Here is a 16,268-nt window from a genome sequence, read left to right on the forward strand (position 1 = left end):
CTGTCTCTTATAAGCACTAATGGAACCATTGCACCATAATTTGGCAAGACAGTGAGGTGCGACGGTGCCTCAGTTTTCATTGTGTTCATGACATTGAACAATGCTCACCAGGGAAAAGGTAAACTCCTCAACTTGCAATGGGAAATGGTCAATCACCAGTTTACCTGCATGTATAACTGCTATTGTATTATTATACATTATATTGTAAAGTACAAACTGTGCTGTACAGCATCAATAATACTTTAAGCATCAACATTTTGCCACCACAGCAAATAAACAGAGCAGAACAGAGGTTCCTGCTTAGAAACAGGGCAGTAGTTTGCACAGAGGATTTTCATGGTGCTTTCAAGAGTATCTCTCAGGACAATGTTTCTAGAACTGAATGTCCTGTTTTTTTTCATATTTTATCTACTTATTGTACGTATGCAAATTATCTTTAAACCCTTAATGCTAATCTACTCGAGAGAAGTAGTGTCACAGAACTGTTCTATTTTTAGAGCATTAGATTATAATTCTCTTCTCCTGTCTTCCTCTATTTTCTCTAACCTTTCTGAATCTCCCTCCCTCTCCTCTCCTCTCCTCTCCTCACAGGAAGAGGTTGCCATGCAGAGTTGTGGTTACTCCTGCTCTCCTCTCAATGTGGTGGACCTAATGGTGGATATCATGTTCATCATTGACATCCTCATCAACTTCAGGTCTGACATTAAGGCCTTGTTCCTACCTGGCATTAATCCCTTGTCTACACTACTGCAGACATATTTTTTAAAAGATATTTCCCCTCTGTTTAAAAAAACCACATCCATCCACACGACCTTTACGTTACACAAATATCTCCGACTAGATGAAGACTCAAAAAACAATCACGACGTCCAAACCAGCATGCCCGGCCAATAGGTGGTGAAAGAGTCTTAACCAGTGATCTGTCCAATACTGGATGAAAGTGATGCCTGTCACTGCTGCTGATGTTAAATTTAGCTGCAAATTTGTAATTAAACCTAGCAGCACTAACCAAATGTAAAGAAGCAGATATATAGCCACCATTTTTGTTTCAGTTTCATTCTTACTGTGGAAGGCGTTTGTAAAAAACTTTGTTTAAGTGACTTAAAATACCATTTGCATGTGGACAAGAGGCTCAAACACAGAAGAAAAGTTTGTTTTGCAAATTGCACATAAATGTGGACAGGGCGTTAGAACATGCGCATCAGGCGATCCGATCTCAAGTGAACTGCTCTATATCATCAGTTACCATGAGAATAAGTCTCAAGTGACCACATGCGATTGGATCTCCCTTCTCAACATCCAGCCAAATGCATTGTAATTATAGCCAGTCCATCAATGGGTTTTGTTTCCAGATGTGCAAATGTGTTTGTGAGAAACAAACATAACGGAACAACAGTGTGTCAAGGAAATGCTCAGTGAATCAAATCCCGGTGCTCAGCTTGAGTTAGGATTTTCCTTCCATCCATTTTATACAGACCACTTATCCTTTAAGGGTTATGGAGGGGCTGGACGCAATCCCAGCTGACATCCGGGTGTGAGGTCGCCAGCGTATCTCAGGGCTGATGTATGGAGACAACCAGTCATTCACACATACATGCATTTTAGAGTCTCCGATTAACCTAAGCTGCATGTCTTCAGACTGTGGGAGGAAGACGGAACATGTGGAGAAAACCCGCTCACAGACAGGGAGAACATGCACTCTTAGGCGATAATGCCAATCACTACACAACTGTGCTGCCCTGAACGATTTTATTAAATTAAAATTGCATCAATTGCATCCCAGACCACATCTGAATGTGGTCTGAGTGATTGGATCTCGTTTGTCCTCAGTGCATCTTGGGAGCATTAACACCTGAACTTAGAGCTGTCCACTTCTGATTGAATCACTCGAGACAAACAATACTATTAAAGACAGTTATCTTTATTGAAATAAAGTGGTACGATGTAGTAATCCTATTGGTGTTAACAGTGTTATAATGACAACCATTAACCGTCAGGCCTTGTAATGTTATGGGCTCTCTTCCTCTCAGGACAACTTATGTGAACGCTAACGATGAAGTGGTGAGTCACCCAGTGCGTATTGCTGTCCACTACTTCAAAGGCTGGTTCCTCATCGACATGGTGGCCGCTATTCCCTTTGACCTGCTCATCTATCGCAACGGAGAGGAGGTACGTAAAGATGGAGGGAGAGTACTGGTTGTTTGTGCACTACATGAGGGAAAGAGAACACAGACAGGTGTCAGCGAGATGGAGGGATACAGAGAACAACATTTTATTGACATCATATCTTTCATCTATGACAGTGTTTTTGTGCAATGGACTAAAAAGACAGTAACAAACTGAGATGAACAATGAGGAAAGGGAAACAAGGAGGTGGAGGGATGGGAATTAAGAGGCAGAAAGAGAGAGGCAGAGGTGGTTTAAATTGTGTTTTATCATTTAATTGTCTCCGTGGGGAAGCTGGTTTGCAGTCAGCTGTGGTGGAGCATCAAAATAAAACATGTCTGCCTTACATCACACAGGGCAGAGTACAAAATGCTAATGAAACAATTAGTAGATTAAAAAAGTGGTAGTTTGAGGAAAAAAAGAATAGATTTGTTTTTAAGGCATTAATGAATCAAAACAAACAGCTTCTCCAATAAGAGGATCCTTTCATTCATTTAACATCATTATAGTTTTAAATATGTCTGAGTTTTGGATTAATGATTGGACAAAGCAAACAATTTAAAAATGTTTCAGTAACATCTCTTTTATCAGTCCATAATTTGTTAGTGTGCAATTTGTCAGGCGTGTACGATTCATTAAAGGAAAAGCTTTGCTTCCTTCTACCTCCTGATCCACAGCCGCCCAACTTTTAAAGGCACTTGAAATTAAATAGGGTGTGATTGAAAACACAGGCCTTGTAATTTGGTTGTAATTATAGGGAAACAGAGGCTTTACAACCCAAGTAAATATACATTAACTACCAGAATTAAATTGTCTGCTATTTGTTGAATATATTGGTTTATTTCTCCCTATAATCAGTTCAAAGTTTTTTCTCAGAAATATCTTGAAAACGTACTTGAATTTAATTGCTAAGTTACAGACCTCTATGTGTTTTTCATTTTTTGAAAGACGCATATAAATAATAACAATTAATTCCCATTGATTTACTATTTTGATAGTTAAATTGAGGGCCACACAAGAGAAAGGATCAAGAAAGAAAATGCTAAAAAAATGCTGCAGCCTTCATTTCCCATAATGCCCAATGATAGTAACAGACCCAGTCTGCCTCCAGATTGCCCACTTCCTTGAAACTCCACACCTCTAGTTGTATCGCAGGCTTTCTGTTAAAATGTAATGTGACATAAGCTTACGTATAGAGACACAGACAACAGTATACAACTGTTTATACAGACTTAAATCAATAATTTAAATATTTACTGGCTTCAGAGAGAAACATGCGATGACACAGTAAAGTGTAGTTCAGTTTAGTTTACTAGCTTACTAAAGTTCTTACATTTGGGAAGTGATGGAGGTGGTGGAAGAATTTAAGGAAGAGGAGGTTGGTGTCTGGAGGAAGAGCGAGGAGACTGAGTGGCTGAGTGGGTTGCATGGTAGGTTGTTGTGAGGTCCTCTGAGGATACATCCCACAAAATAATGATGAAAACCACTGAGTCTAAGGTTGATGGAATTACTCTACGCAGCAACTCAACTAAGGGTAATTCTATTGACTGATTAAGTGGTGCTTGAAATGCGTATATAATGGGAGCATGTACATGATAAATTATTAATAGTAATTAAGCCACACACAAAATGATACATTTCCAACATCAAATAGTGCTTGGGGAAAGGTTTGCCAAGGTTCACTTCATTGATGCTGTCGGGAAGAAGCCGCTGAGCCAGGAAAGTGGAGATTTTCCTCAGCAGAAAACCATTATTTACTGTGAGGACACACAGAGCAGGACTGGGCTCCGTGCCAGTAATCGGCCTGTTATTTATTTGTTGTATGGACATGGAGGGGGCCGGCTGAATACAAGAAGAAAAGAAGGGGAAGTGACAGCCCACAGTAATGAATAGGAGTCAGGATTTACCTCCTCCACAGCAGTGATGGCTGCAGTTGCACCATCTGAGTGTAAATGTGTGACAGGATGACAGCAGGTGGGAACGCTGAAGCAAGGGGCTTTGTTGTCTGCCGTGCCTCACCATACCTTATCTCTACCTTTCTCTGTCTCTCCCACGCCCATCAGACCACCACTCTGATTGGTCTGCTGAAAACTGCTCGCCTCCTGCGATTGGTCCGTGTCGCCAGAAAGCTGGATCGCTACTCGGAGTACGGCGCAGCTGTCCTGTTCCTCCTCATGTGCACCTTCGCCCTCATCGCTCACTGGCTGGCCTGCATCTGGTACAATGTCATAATGAGTCGGATTAGATATGCACAGCAATAATGTGGGAATGATATACCATACAATCATGTTGCAACTGCTGCTTTCCCAGGTATGCCATCGGTAGTGTGGAGAGAAATGGTTCAATTGGCTGGCTCCACACACTTGGGGACCAACTGGGAAAACACTACAATGACTCCATCCCAGGTACTGAGCAGACAAACAGACAAACAAGTTCTAATTCTGGTTAAAAATGTCTAAGCTATTAAAAAGGTTCAGTGTGTAAAATGTTTGGAGATCTATTATCAGGAATGGAATATAATATTTACAGGTTTCATTTGTGTGTAGTCACTTGAATATTGAAGAACTGTTGTGTTTTCAAAATTAATAGAATCATGCCTTCATATCTCCACTTCGATGGAGTCCACCATTTTGCACTGCCATTACCTGAAGGCCACCTTACCTCAAGACACTTTGCACAGTGAGATTGAGACCTTACAATATTACAGAGAAACCCAAGAGTATTTAATTGGTTGCAATATGCATCTTTACCACTAGATGCCACTCAATCCTGCACACTGAACCTTTAATAAATAAGACTGACCACAGTTGTGGAATGATCCTTGTTGCTTACCTGTCATTCTGGTGAGCATAGGACCCGTTTGATGCTTGTTTAACTTCTGTAAACTTCAGGTACTGGACCTTCTATCAAAGACAAGTACGTCACAGCTCTGTACTTCACCTTCAGCAGTCTGACCAGTGTGGGATTTGGAAATGTTTCCCCAAACACCAACTCTGAGAAGATCTTCTCCATCTGTGTCATGCTCATCGGATGTAAGTACTGATATTCTCATGTGACTTTTGGCTGAGAAGTAGACTCTTGTGGCAAAAAGACATAAATGATGTGAAATGCAGTTTAACCCGATGCAGATTCTACCTAGGCAGGTTCAAACAAGAGGTACATGTGTATTTGAGTTGAGTCTGCTTAGAATTAATGCAGCTGTGTGTTATTTAACAAACAGGCCACTCACTAATGTTCTTTACCGTCTTTGACGCACACACACTTATTATAGAAATGTCCACGCATGTTTAGTATTATACACTGTTAATGTAACCTAAACTAATCTAGATGGAAAGCCGTGTCCGTCTCCTCCTGGCGTGTCATGCAGTTCTCCCAGGTCGGCCACGCTATTGGATTAAAACGAGTGAGAGAGATTATTTAACTGCGAGCTGCTTCACTAATCCACTCACCGGGCTCTGATCTTTTGCATGTCTCCACGCTGCTCTGACTCCTGCAGCTAGATGCAACCAAACCTTCCTCTCAGCGTGCAATCAGTATTTTTGGTGAATTGTCTCTTTCAAGCTCTTGTTGAACTTTTCTGCAGACTTCAATCAGGACAACAGGGATTACTTCACACACATAACACGCCGTAATGAGAGTATGCTGTTGTTTGCTTTTATATCATACTGTTTTTTTTTCTTTTTTCATATATTATTCTTTCATTCTGAAAACATATCACTTAATTATTATTCAATAAAATCCATCAGAAAGATGACACTGTTCCCTCTTGTGCTGAAAACTCAACTTTCATTCTATAGATTTATTACCTCTGTAGCATGACCCTGGATGTCATTGATCAAATCACTGAATGACAACATGAAAATTGCATCTCAGAATTGGTTCTCAGTCTAAAAAGACCCTTGTACTGGTTTGTTTTTGTCATGCGATTTGTCATCATTTAGTCTTGTCCTTTTGAAAAAATGAAAAAACGTAGTCGCAGTGGAACCAAGCTAAAATCAGAGGCACTTATTCAACAATGCCGTTTTTAGTTTTACTTTTGGCCGCAGTCCTCCTCCTCCTCCAGACAGTTTGGCCTTTGCTTGGCCATAAAATGGCCTGACACCTGAAACATTCCCATTACCGAAGTACAATATTAAATTGTCCTAAAATGGAAAGTGCACTATTAAATCACAGTGAGCATTAAAACATTTATTCAAACTGAGTCAAAGATAAACTGTGCCCTTTGTGACACACACACAGAGCTGTTTTGGTGGATGATGTAGACAGTGATGGGAGCTGACAGAGGTTGAGAGGTTAACAGGATCCAACATGACAACAGAACGAGACAGTGAGGCTCAGGATGGACGCAACAAAAACCGTCCTCTACAGAACAAACCTATTGTCTAAAGGACACAGCCTGTCACATGTAATGATACAGAATCCATGTCAACATGTCAAACTTGTCCATTTAACAAATATCAACAGGATATTGCGTTCACATTTTTTTTCCGAATATGTGTCCACGCTCTTAAAGTGTTACTGGATGTTTTATTTGTTCCACCTCATAAAGAGATCCTGATAAACCTAATTTCAATGAAATGTCTGCCATTTCCTAAAATTCTGGGACAATCATACAGAAGCTACACAATTCGTTTATGAATTCGCCCCGGGACAAACATGAGCACTATAAGTTGTTTCCACTGTACTACAATTTATTCGGGAGGCCACACGAAATTTGAAGAAGGCAGTTGCCTCAGTCAGTCAGGCATATTAGTGTTTAAAATGCCACTAACGCTCTACTGATGTTTATATTTTTCTATCCCTACCGTGACTTACTTCCAAACTTTAACTCATGCCTTTACATCCTCCTCGTCTCTGACCTCCAGCTCTGATGTACGCCAGCATCTTTGGGAATGTGTCAGCCATCATCCAGCGGCTGTACTCTGGGACGGCCCGCTACCACACCCAGATGCTCAGAGTCAGGGAGTTCATCCGTTTCCACCAGATCCCCAACCCGCTCAGGCAGAGGCTGGAGGAGTATTTCCAACACGCCTGGTCCTACACCAATGGCATTGACATGAATGCTGTGAGTACACATCCTCATACACCCCATCCTGTGTGTGCACACCTTGTCTGCTCATGTTCATGAATGTGTGGTGCGCATGAATACACACGTGTACACAAAGGTTAGTGGAGTATTTTGAGCCTGCGTTGTACGTTAATAGGATGATTGGAAGACTTTGTCTCAGCATGCATGGTCCGACACCATCAGAGAAAATAAGAATCATACTGATGTGAGTATCATAAATAATATTCACACACACATATACACACACACACAAACATTCCAGATCTGCAAATGTACAACAATATTTATTTACACACACACACAAAAACTTGTGCAAATCAATAGGTTAGAGTTTTTGCAACATGCATGTATGCCAACACATTCTTTCCCAACACACACAAACACACAGATTGAAAGAGTGCTTTACAGGCTTGTCAACCTCAGCCTGAACTCTCTGATTCACAGCGTATAGGATGGTGCTGCACACATGCATGCACACACACACACACGCAGGATGGCAATCATAAATCATACATCATACATCCACTGATGTAAACAATGTATGAGTCAGTGGATGCCATCTGTCTGATCATTATTCATCACAGATCATGTGAATTATAAACAAAATGCATGTCTCTATATCGATAAATGTTTCGAGAGCCATTATCTGACAAATCGATTCAGGACTACTTGTTGTTTTCCAGCTCTATTTTTCACTGCACTGTAAGCTGTTTAAAAAATGTCTCTCTTTGCTTGACATATATTTGCTCATAACATCAGCATGTCTTTCCAGCCATCAAATAACACCTCATTTTTGTCTGTGAAACCTTACAGAATCTCAGAGGAAGTGTGAGGAAGACCCAATACAAGCACATTTTTCGATCAGTGAAACCCTGTTTCAGTTCAGTGTCACAACTGAGTAAAGTAGAGAGGGGAAACAGATTTAATGTGCATCCAGGGGAATGTGCGCTCCACTCTCAGCACCGTCCTCTTCCTTCATTATGTGATGTAGCTCCCTAAAATCTGTTTGGTGAAACAGAGGACATCAGCTGAGGCTGTGGTTGTGGTCTGACTGATTGGATATCAGTACACACTGAAGATGAATTTGCCTTCAGACCTATACTCAGCACTCACTTGTGATCGAGTGACTCATGACGTGTGTGAATACCAGGTCTGAACGGGGTCAATGAAAAGTTAGGGGATCAATTCATCACAGTCAGGCCCAGATGTTAGGATATTTCACTCAAAAACACAAGGATAACAAAAGTCATCAAGATAAATCATCAGCCAGTACTTGAAATATGTCAAAGGAGGAAAGAGAAGAGATTAAGGGTTTTTCCCACAAGTTCGTGTCCTGCTCGTACCTCAGCAGCTGATTTTAAGATTTTTTTTATAGCTGCAGTCTAAAATATCTGTGGTTTGAGGGTTATTTTTAATACTGTGTTTTTGTTTGTAATTTCAGACACAAGGCATCTTTTATTATTTCGACCAAATCAGAGATTGAATGTGTGAAGTTATTAAACATTTTACGATTTCCACTGGCAAACCAGTGGGATGCATTTATGCTGAAGAAGTTGTAGAAATGTAGTGTAGTTGCAAAGAGCCACTAGGAGTAATGTCCTTATAGTGGAAAAACCCAGTTCGATCTACAGGAATCACCTGAGAAAAAAAGGAGATCTTCACAGTCCCTGGTGTTCATCTTATTCTGCACCACATTTAATGGAAATCCTTATAACTGTAAGATATTTCAATATAAAAGCCAAGATAACACCAAACATGCCAACCTATTTGTGAGAAGGCCACCTAAACTAAACTAAAACTAAAGACAGCTTGAAGCGATGAGCACAGTGCGGTCTTGTAGGTAGTTGTGTTGTGTGCAGTCAGCCAGAGAGTTGCAAGAGAAGCCTGGCACTTTAAAGAGCTGGGACTTTTCAATGGCTGCCAACCTATTTGTGACAGTAAAGCTGCTTTCAGGCATCCACTGAACTCCAGAAATTCTCTGGAAATTTCTTTGTAGGGACTGTACGTGTGAGGGCAAGTGTCAGAGTGAGAGCCTCTGGAGTTCCTGCAGACTTTCTCCAACTCTCTCCCTATAAAGTCCACACAAACTTGATGATGCTTCTAACACGCATCTGTTCGGAGAACCTCCTGCTGTGTTATTCATATGTGAAAGGAAACTTCTGGAGAAAGTCCAGACCCATTCCTCCAGAGTTCCTTTAGAGGCCATGTCTGAAAACAGCTTTACAAAAATGTCAGGGGACGATCAAATTGGTTGAAAGTCTGTAAAAAAGTTAATCTCAGTCCCCCCAGTCTCGATGGAAGTGATAGACCTCTAGCTTGGCTTAAAAATATGATCATGTTCTTTGGTACTCTCGGTTATTATTAAAACCCTTCACTTCTAAAAATTGTTAAAAGCCGATAAAAATATTTCTGTTCCACACTAAGCAAAATGTTTACCCACTAAAAGAAACTATAGAAGAGTCCACACTAATATATCATCACAGCAAACATTAATGTAAAACATAACAGTGCATCCTTGTAAGTCAGCAGTTAAGGATCAGCAAAATGCTCCATTAAACTGGAAGGTGTTTATAGAACACCTGATACAGTCATCATACAGTCTTCAGCACATTTTGGACTTGCACCACACAATTCAACAAAATGGCTATAATGTGTACAGGGAGTAATAGTGGGTTATTATTCAAATTCACACAAAAATACTCTGTTTGGAGGTTCTAGAGAATTTCTTTTTATAATTTTCCCAGTGTATTTGAAGTGTTCTTGTGTTAGACTGTCCTCAAAGCCGACTGTGAATCATTTGATGTGGTTTGTTAAATTTTAGGAGAGATGCAGGGAGGTAACGGTGAAAGAAAAGCTAGAGATATGACTATCGGGAATAAACAAAAAGTAAAGATGTGGCAAGAAGGAGCAATGAGGCTTGAAAAAAGACAGAGTGGAAAGAGGACAGAGACAAAAGGAGCAAGAGAGAAATGGACCGTTGCCGTTAGAGCTAAGAGAAGGCGACCTACTGAAGACTGAAATGAAGAGAGCAGCTTGAAGCGAGGAGCACAGTGTGGTGTTGTAGGTAGTGTTGTGTGCAGTCAGCCAGAGAGTTACAAGAGAAGGCTGCCGCTTTTAAAGAGCTGGGACTTTCCAATGGCTGCAGTGAACTCATTAAAACTGCACCGGCTCTTCGTGTTAATTACACTCAACGGGCCTCCTCACTGTAACACCCCTCTGAAATATTCGGTTTGAAATCATTTTCCTGTGAAGCTCGAACAAATCAATACCTTTTGAGAGTGAGGATCCCAGGCCCCTGATGCTCCTCTTCTAAAAATGTCATTGGAATCACAACTTTTTGATGATTACAACCACCATCGTCTGATAAATGTAAAGGCTATTAAGTTGTGTCATGTTAATTTATGAAATGGTGTAATAACATTGAAAGGCTAATGTCCCGAAAGTGTTCACCAAAAGTAATGAAGACAAAAAAGACAGGATAGGCTTCACTTGTTAGACCATCCACCATCTGTGATATTTATTTGACATTGGCTTTATGTTCTGGACTTAACGCGTCACTCCGTCTCTGTTAATTGCATGTATCAATACTGATGCAATCTTTCTCTATCAATTGATACGCTTTCTTTTTCCATCCCCCTCTCCATCGCTCATTTCCTCCTCTCTCCTTTTCCCATCCACTCTATCCTCCACTTTTTCTCACATCCTGTCCTCTTCTATCGGCCGCTTCTTCCCCTTCCCTCTTTCCTTCCTTGTCCGTGTCCTGTCCTTCTCTCCGCTCCCTCATCCCTTGGCTCCCTCCCCCCCAGGTGCTGAAAGGTTTCCCTGAGTGTCTCCAGGCAGATATCTGCCTCCATCTGAACCGGACCTTGCTGCAGAACTGTAAGGCTTTTAAAGGCTCCACCAAGGGCTGCCTCAGGGCGCTGGCCATGAAGTTCAAGACCACCCACGCGCCTCCGGGTGACACGCTGGTCCACGCCGGGGACGTGCTCACTGCCCTCTACTTTATATCCAGGGGATCCATAGAGATACTGAGAGGAGATGTGGTGGTAGCCATCTTGGGTAATTAAAAAGCGTTTACAGCTTTCAGTTCTTCTCCGTGTTTTATTGGCTGAATTTACCATCTAACCCCGTTTCCCCCGAGGTTTTTAGAAAATGAATTAGCCTGAAGTAAAATAACATCTGGAAATATTTCTCTCTTGAAAGTATTTCAGTTTGGAATTTTAATTAGAGGATCATAATTTAATTTTCACTATTTCAGTTCAGTCTGTAGATTTACTTAATCGCAGGTGGTGAGTTGAGCCCTATGGACTTCTTAGGAAGACAGGAGCTTTAATTTTTGAGCAACTTCATAACATCCAGCGTTAATTACTTTATAGGAGCACAAACTATTGAGGCACCAGTTGCGTTGCCTTTCTAATAATTGCATTTGCTGGTATCGCCATCTGCTGGTGAGTACATGGTGTTACTCCAAATAGTGAAATGTTTCTTCAGACCTGCTGCACCTGCATGTGATATTTTATATGAATTGACTGAATTGCCAGAAAGTGCATGTCATTAGAGAGTGTACCCACTGCTTTCTTCCAGAAGTTTCTCCCTTCTCTGCAGATGGTCTTTGGAGCTCAACCACACATCCCTTACCAGTCCCATACAGAACTGTAATCTGGCTATAGCCTGTCTCTGAGATCTGCAGGCAGTCCCTGAGCTTAGATTCTGCTCTGACATCAATTGTCAGCTGACACATTTAGCTTTTCTTCCTTTTCTCTTTCTCCAGGGAAAAATGACATCTTTGGCGAGCCCATCAACCTGTATTCCCGGCCGGGGAAATCCAACGCTGATGTGAGGGCTCTAACCTATTGTGACCTCCATAAAATCTTCAGAGAAGACGTTCTGGAGGTGCTGGACATGTATCCTGAGTTTGGAGACAACTTCTGGAACAACCTGGAAATCACCTTCAACCTCCGGGATGTGAGTTAACAAATTCAAGCTGGATGCAATTGGGAGGCTATAGAGGAGTGATGCAGATTGAGACAGAGGACCGGAAACATTATGAGCTATTCTTACCATTTGGACGGATGTTGAATAGTTAAAGCTCTGTCGTTAATGGTCTCACTTATCCTTGTTCTAAATGCATGTCATGTCCCTTAATCTGCATCCCTCCATTGTTTCTTTTAACGACCATTTAATGTTGGTAATTTCTCCTTTCAGACCAACATGATCCCAGGCTCTCCAAGCAGTGGTGACTCAAACTGCGGGGGATTCAACAAATTACGGAGACGCAAATTATCATTCCGGAGACGTACAGAAAAAGGTAGCCAACGCTCCATAGCTCATACTTTGCTGAGCGTATTTTTAAAATTGTCATATTGATAAATTATCCGACTCTTGGAATGAAATTGATCTTCAGTAAATTTCAGTTGATGATTAACTTTGTCCATGCCAATGTTTTTCCTGGCAATCCTCCCGTATTAGTCATCATCCAGCTGGACTGACCAATCCCTCTCTTTTATTGTCTTCTCTTGGACACATCTGTCTAGATGATGCAGATGCCGGAGAAATTAAAAAGTCCCATAAGTCTGTGAGACGAAGACATAGGGAGGCAGCTAACCATAAACAGGAGGAGGCGCCTAAGAGGAAGTGGGAGGCACATCGGAGCTCAGTGTCGTCTCACTCCAGTGGCGATGAGGTACAACTCTTTTTAACCTGAAAGCATCTTTGTATTTTCCTAGTTGTCATTCTTGCCCCCTATTCCTTTACTGACCCAGATGCAAATTAAACCTTAAACACTAAGAAGTGATTTTGATACCAAGGATCACATTGTGTTACAGGGGGAGGAGTCTGTTGTGACGGGCCTCGCCCCTCCTCCTGAAGTTCTGGGTAACCCACAGGCTCAGGCCACGCCCATGAACTTTAAAGAGAACTCTGAGGCCGATGGAGACCCCAAGACTGGGAACACCTGCAATGCCCTGTCAGGTAAAACAGATTCAAATGGTTTCTCCTTATCTGTGTGAATTGTACAGTAATTTCCTTTTCATACAAGCACACTCTCAATCTGTCCTCCTCTCTCACAGGTGCTTTCTCAGGCGTGTCTAACATCTTCAGTTTCTGGGGGGAGAGTCGGGGAGGCGGTCAATACCAAGAGGTTCCCAGCTGTAGCCTGGCCTCCCCGCCGCCGCTCAACACGCCGATACACAGCCTGAGCCGCCAGCAACGCAACCAGTTGGACACACGACTGGACCTGCTGCAGAAACAACTCAACAGGTACAAAGTTATTTCAATCAGCAGAGACTTCCTTTGACGATTGAACAAAATGTATTGCCATGCATAATAAGATGAATGAGAGTCCATTTGGTGCTTAGACCCTTTGTGATGTCATCAAGGTTAAAACCCCCCAGGGTCTAGACACTGGGGATGGATGAAAATGTTGAGGATTGGATGAGATGAGCGGGCACTGGATGGCGACTTTGGAGGGTTGCACTAAGATGACAGTTGACAACCAAAGAGAGGAAAACAGATTTTAGGTTTGATAGCAACCACATTGACTTATTTGATTGATTATTGAGATCATGGCTAAATCTGATAGGACATTACACATAAACAGTCAGCTGATCAGAAGAGGCAGGGAGAGTGAAAGAATTGGAAATGAAGGAGACAAGGTTTGACACAATGCCACAAATGTAGTATTCAATACCGTGACATTTCCACAATTCTAGATATCCAATTCGATACCACGGCAAAGCCAAAACAATAAATCCTGTTTACTTCAACACACCCCTTTATAAAAAATACATGGACATACACAAAACAACAGTGGCCCTCAAGTAATAAATAAAAAGAAAAGAGCACTAACATTATAAAAGAGAACAGTAGCATGAGGGAAAAGAAGGAAGTATCGCTTATTGTGACATCCTAAAATGACACATAAAGTCTGGTCTTATTTAGTTTTCTTTTGGATCAATCAGTTGTGATAGAAAGACAACAGGGGAGTCAGTGTTGAGACACCACTGCACTTTCTATCATCCGACAGCACAAGATTGTGTTTTCTTAACCTAGCTGCCTCTGATCTCTGCTCTCCATCACAAAGGGAGAAAGGACTTCTTCCGCCCCTGTAGCCTTTACCTGGACGAGGCTCCTTTGTCACGTCTCGTAGAGATCACAGTCTGTGTGTGTCTGTGCAGGGTTGTAGCTGTAAGGGCTGTGCCTCCAGCTGAATTCTCCAAGGTTTAATGCATGACTGACTGTGTGCGAGCTGACTGAAAGTCTGTGTGAAGAAGTATAGATGGGGAGTAGTGGTGTGTGCATGGGGAGAACTCATTAGTACTGAACATATTTATACATATGGTGAGGTCAGAAAGTTGAACGAAGCTGAGGAGATGAGCAGAGTTCTTATAATCGTTATATTAACCTCACACATGTATCTGTTTCCACAGTGTGAGCACAGACCAAAATGCTGGTTTACTAAAATTATCAAAGAAAACTTTGTGGATTCCTGTGGGGGAAATTTTTTCAGCCACACAATTTCAATACCAACATTTAAAAAGTATAATAATGTTAGAATAAAAAGTAGATGTAAGAAGTGGCATTGAGATACATATTATGCAGGTACCAATGTTAGTCTGGATTGCTTAATAGAAATCGCTCACAGCTGGTTTTATTTCCAAATGGAACGATGGATTTCACTCACACACACACACACACACACACACACACACACACACACACACAGCACCTCTATCACACATCATTCACACTCTGATGTAACAGCCACTGTGTTCAGTGTCTCATATGTACAAGTTATACTAATGACATATTACATGCAAACTTCACAGCCATATTTGGGGAGATAGTGACTATGGTAACTTTAGTACAATAGTACTGTTTGTATACATATTGTACAAACTAACTTCCTGGTTCACTGATAGTAAGATAAGTATCCGAGCAAACATCCACAGAAAATACAGCTTCAATGTCTTTAAATAAAATGTATTGATTGATGAAATGAAAAGAATCTTAATTTATCCTCTGTGTAGTAATGAACAGTTGGTCATGCTGTGTGCAGGTTGGAGAGTCGCATGTCAACAGACATCGGAGCGATCATGCAGCTGCTGCAGAGACAGATGGCTCTGGTTCCTCCTGCTTACAGCGCTGTCTCCACACCACCTCAGGTGATAATAACACACTCACTCACTCACACACACACACACACACACACACACACACACACACACACACGTAGAAGCATCATGCTTGATGTCACAGGGTTCAGGTCCTTGGGTGACACTTTATCAGCAGGAGGCTGGAAGAAACACAGTTCTGCATTATTATTAATAGTGACTGACTCAGGCTGTGTTATTGTCCCCTCTGCAGGCCTCGCCTTACCCTGGTCCCAGTCCAGAACCAGGTCCAGGAGAAAGGCTGGTTCAGCCAGGTACACCACTGGAGACAGACACTCTGGCTTCTTTATCACAGGTGAGGGCAAGACGTTTGTCTCTGCATATTTCACTTTGTTATTCTGTGGAACTCCGTTTTTGAATGATGTCATTGGTGAATATTATGGTGGCAGAGACGTCTCACACAAGGACATTAACGGAAAACATGAATGCAAAAGTGTCAACACCAACAGTCATTTAAAAATGATGCTTGTCTATTTGAGTTGTTACGGTACATGTGGTTGCAGCACTCAAAAGAAGAATGCACTTGTACCATAACATCTCACATAGACAAGCATCACATTTTTAATATCAACTGTCTTGACTTTGTTTTAATGATTGAAGACTCACTTGATCACAGTCAGTAACACTGCTCATTTCAATGTCAACATCTTTTGTAGCTCACTTCTGTTATGGTTGTGTTAAATTATACAGACAAGTAAGCACAGATTTTATAATGATTAATTATGTGGCATTTATTGTAAAATATTTTTTTCTAAAAATGTTTACTCATATTTTTATAATGCATGTATTCTTCATATTATACTTGTATACATGAAGTGTAATGAATTCTATCTGGAGATTTCTTTGTCATGAAAATGCAGGTT

The 16,268-nt window shown here is 41.4% G+C and overlaps 1 protein-coding gene across 2 annotated transcripts in view; it reads left to right on the top strand.

The window, feature by feature from the left end:
- kcnh2b (potassium voltage-gated channel, subfamily H (eag-related), member 2b) overlaps positions 1 to 16,268 on the top strand; it is a 202,258-nt gene that overhangs the window by 180,489 nt on the left and 5,501 nt on the right. For both annotated transcript variants that reach the window (XM_069512757.1, XM_069512758.1), the window contains 14 exons: positions 592 to 695; positions 2,031 to 2,169; positions 4,230 to 4,384; positions 4,477 to 4,571; positions 5,058 to 5,198; positions 7,032 to 7,231; positions 11,041 to 11,293; positions 12,006 to 12,199; positions 12,440 to 12,542; positions 12,769 to 12,917; positions 13,060 to 13,204; positions 13,303 to 13,492; positions 15,291 to 15,396; positions 15,599 to 15,700. In XM_069512757.1, coding sequence (XP_069368858.1) covers positions 592 to 695; positions 2,031 to 2,169; positions 4,230 to 4,384; positions 4,477 to 4,571; positions 5,058 to 5,198; positions 7,032 to 7,231; positions 11,041 to 11,293; positions 12,006 to 12,199; positions 12,440 to 12,542; positions 12,769 to 12,917; positions 13,060 to 13,204; positions 13,303 to 13,492; positions 15,291 to 15,396; positions 15,599 to 15,700 — 2,076 coding nt within the window. The remainder of the gene's footprint in view (positions 1 to 591; positions 696 to 2,030; positions 2,170 to 4,229; positions 4,385 to 4,476; positions 4,572 to 5,057; positions 5,199 to 7,031; positions 7,232 to 11,040; positions 11,294 to 12,005; positions 12,200 to 12,439; positions 12,543 to 12,768; positions 12,918 to 13,059; positions 13,205 to 13,302; positions 13,493 to 15,290; positions 15,397 to 15,598; positions 15,701 to 16,268) is intronic.

The sequence above is a fragment of the Paralichthys olivaceus genome, chromosome 17 (assembly GCF_024713975.1).
Source record: "Paralichthys olivaceus isolate ysfri-2021 chromosome 17, ASM2471397v2, whole genome shotgun sequence".
Classification (NCBI taxonomy): Eukaryota; Metazoa; Chordata; class Actinopteri; order Pleuronectiformes; family Paralichthyidae; genus Paralichthys; species Paralichthys olivaceus.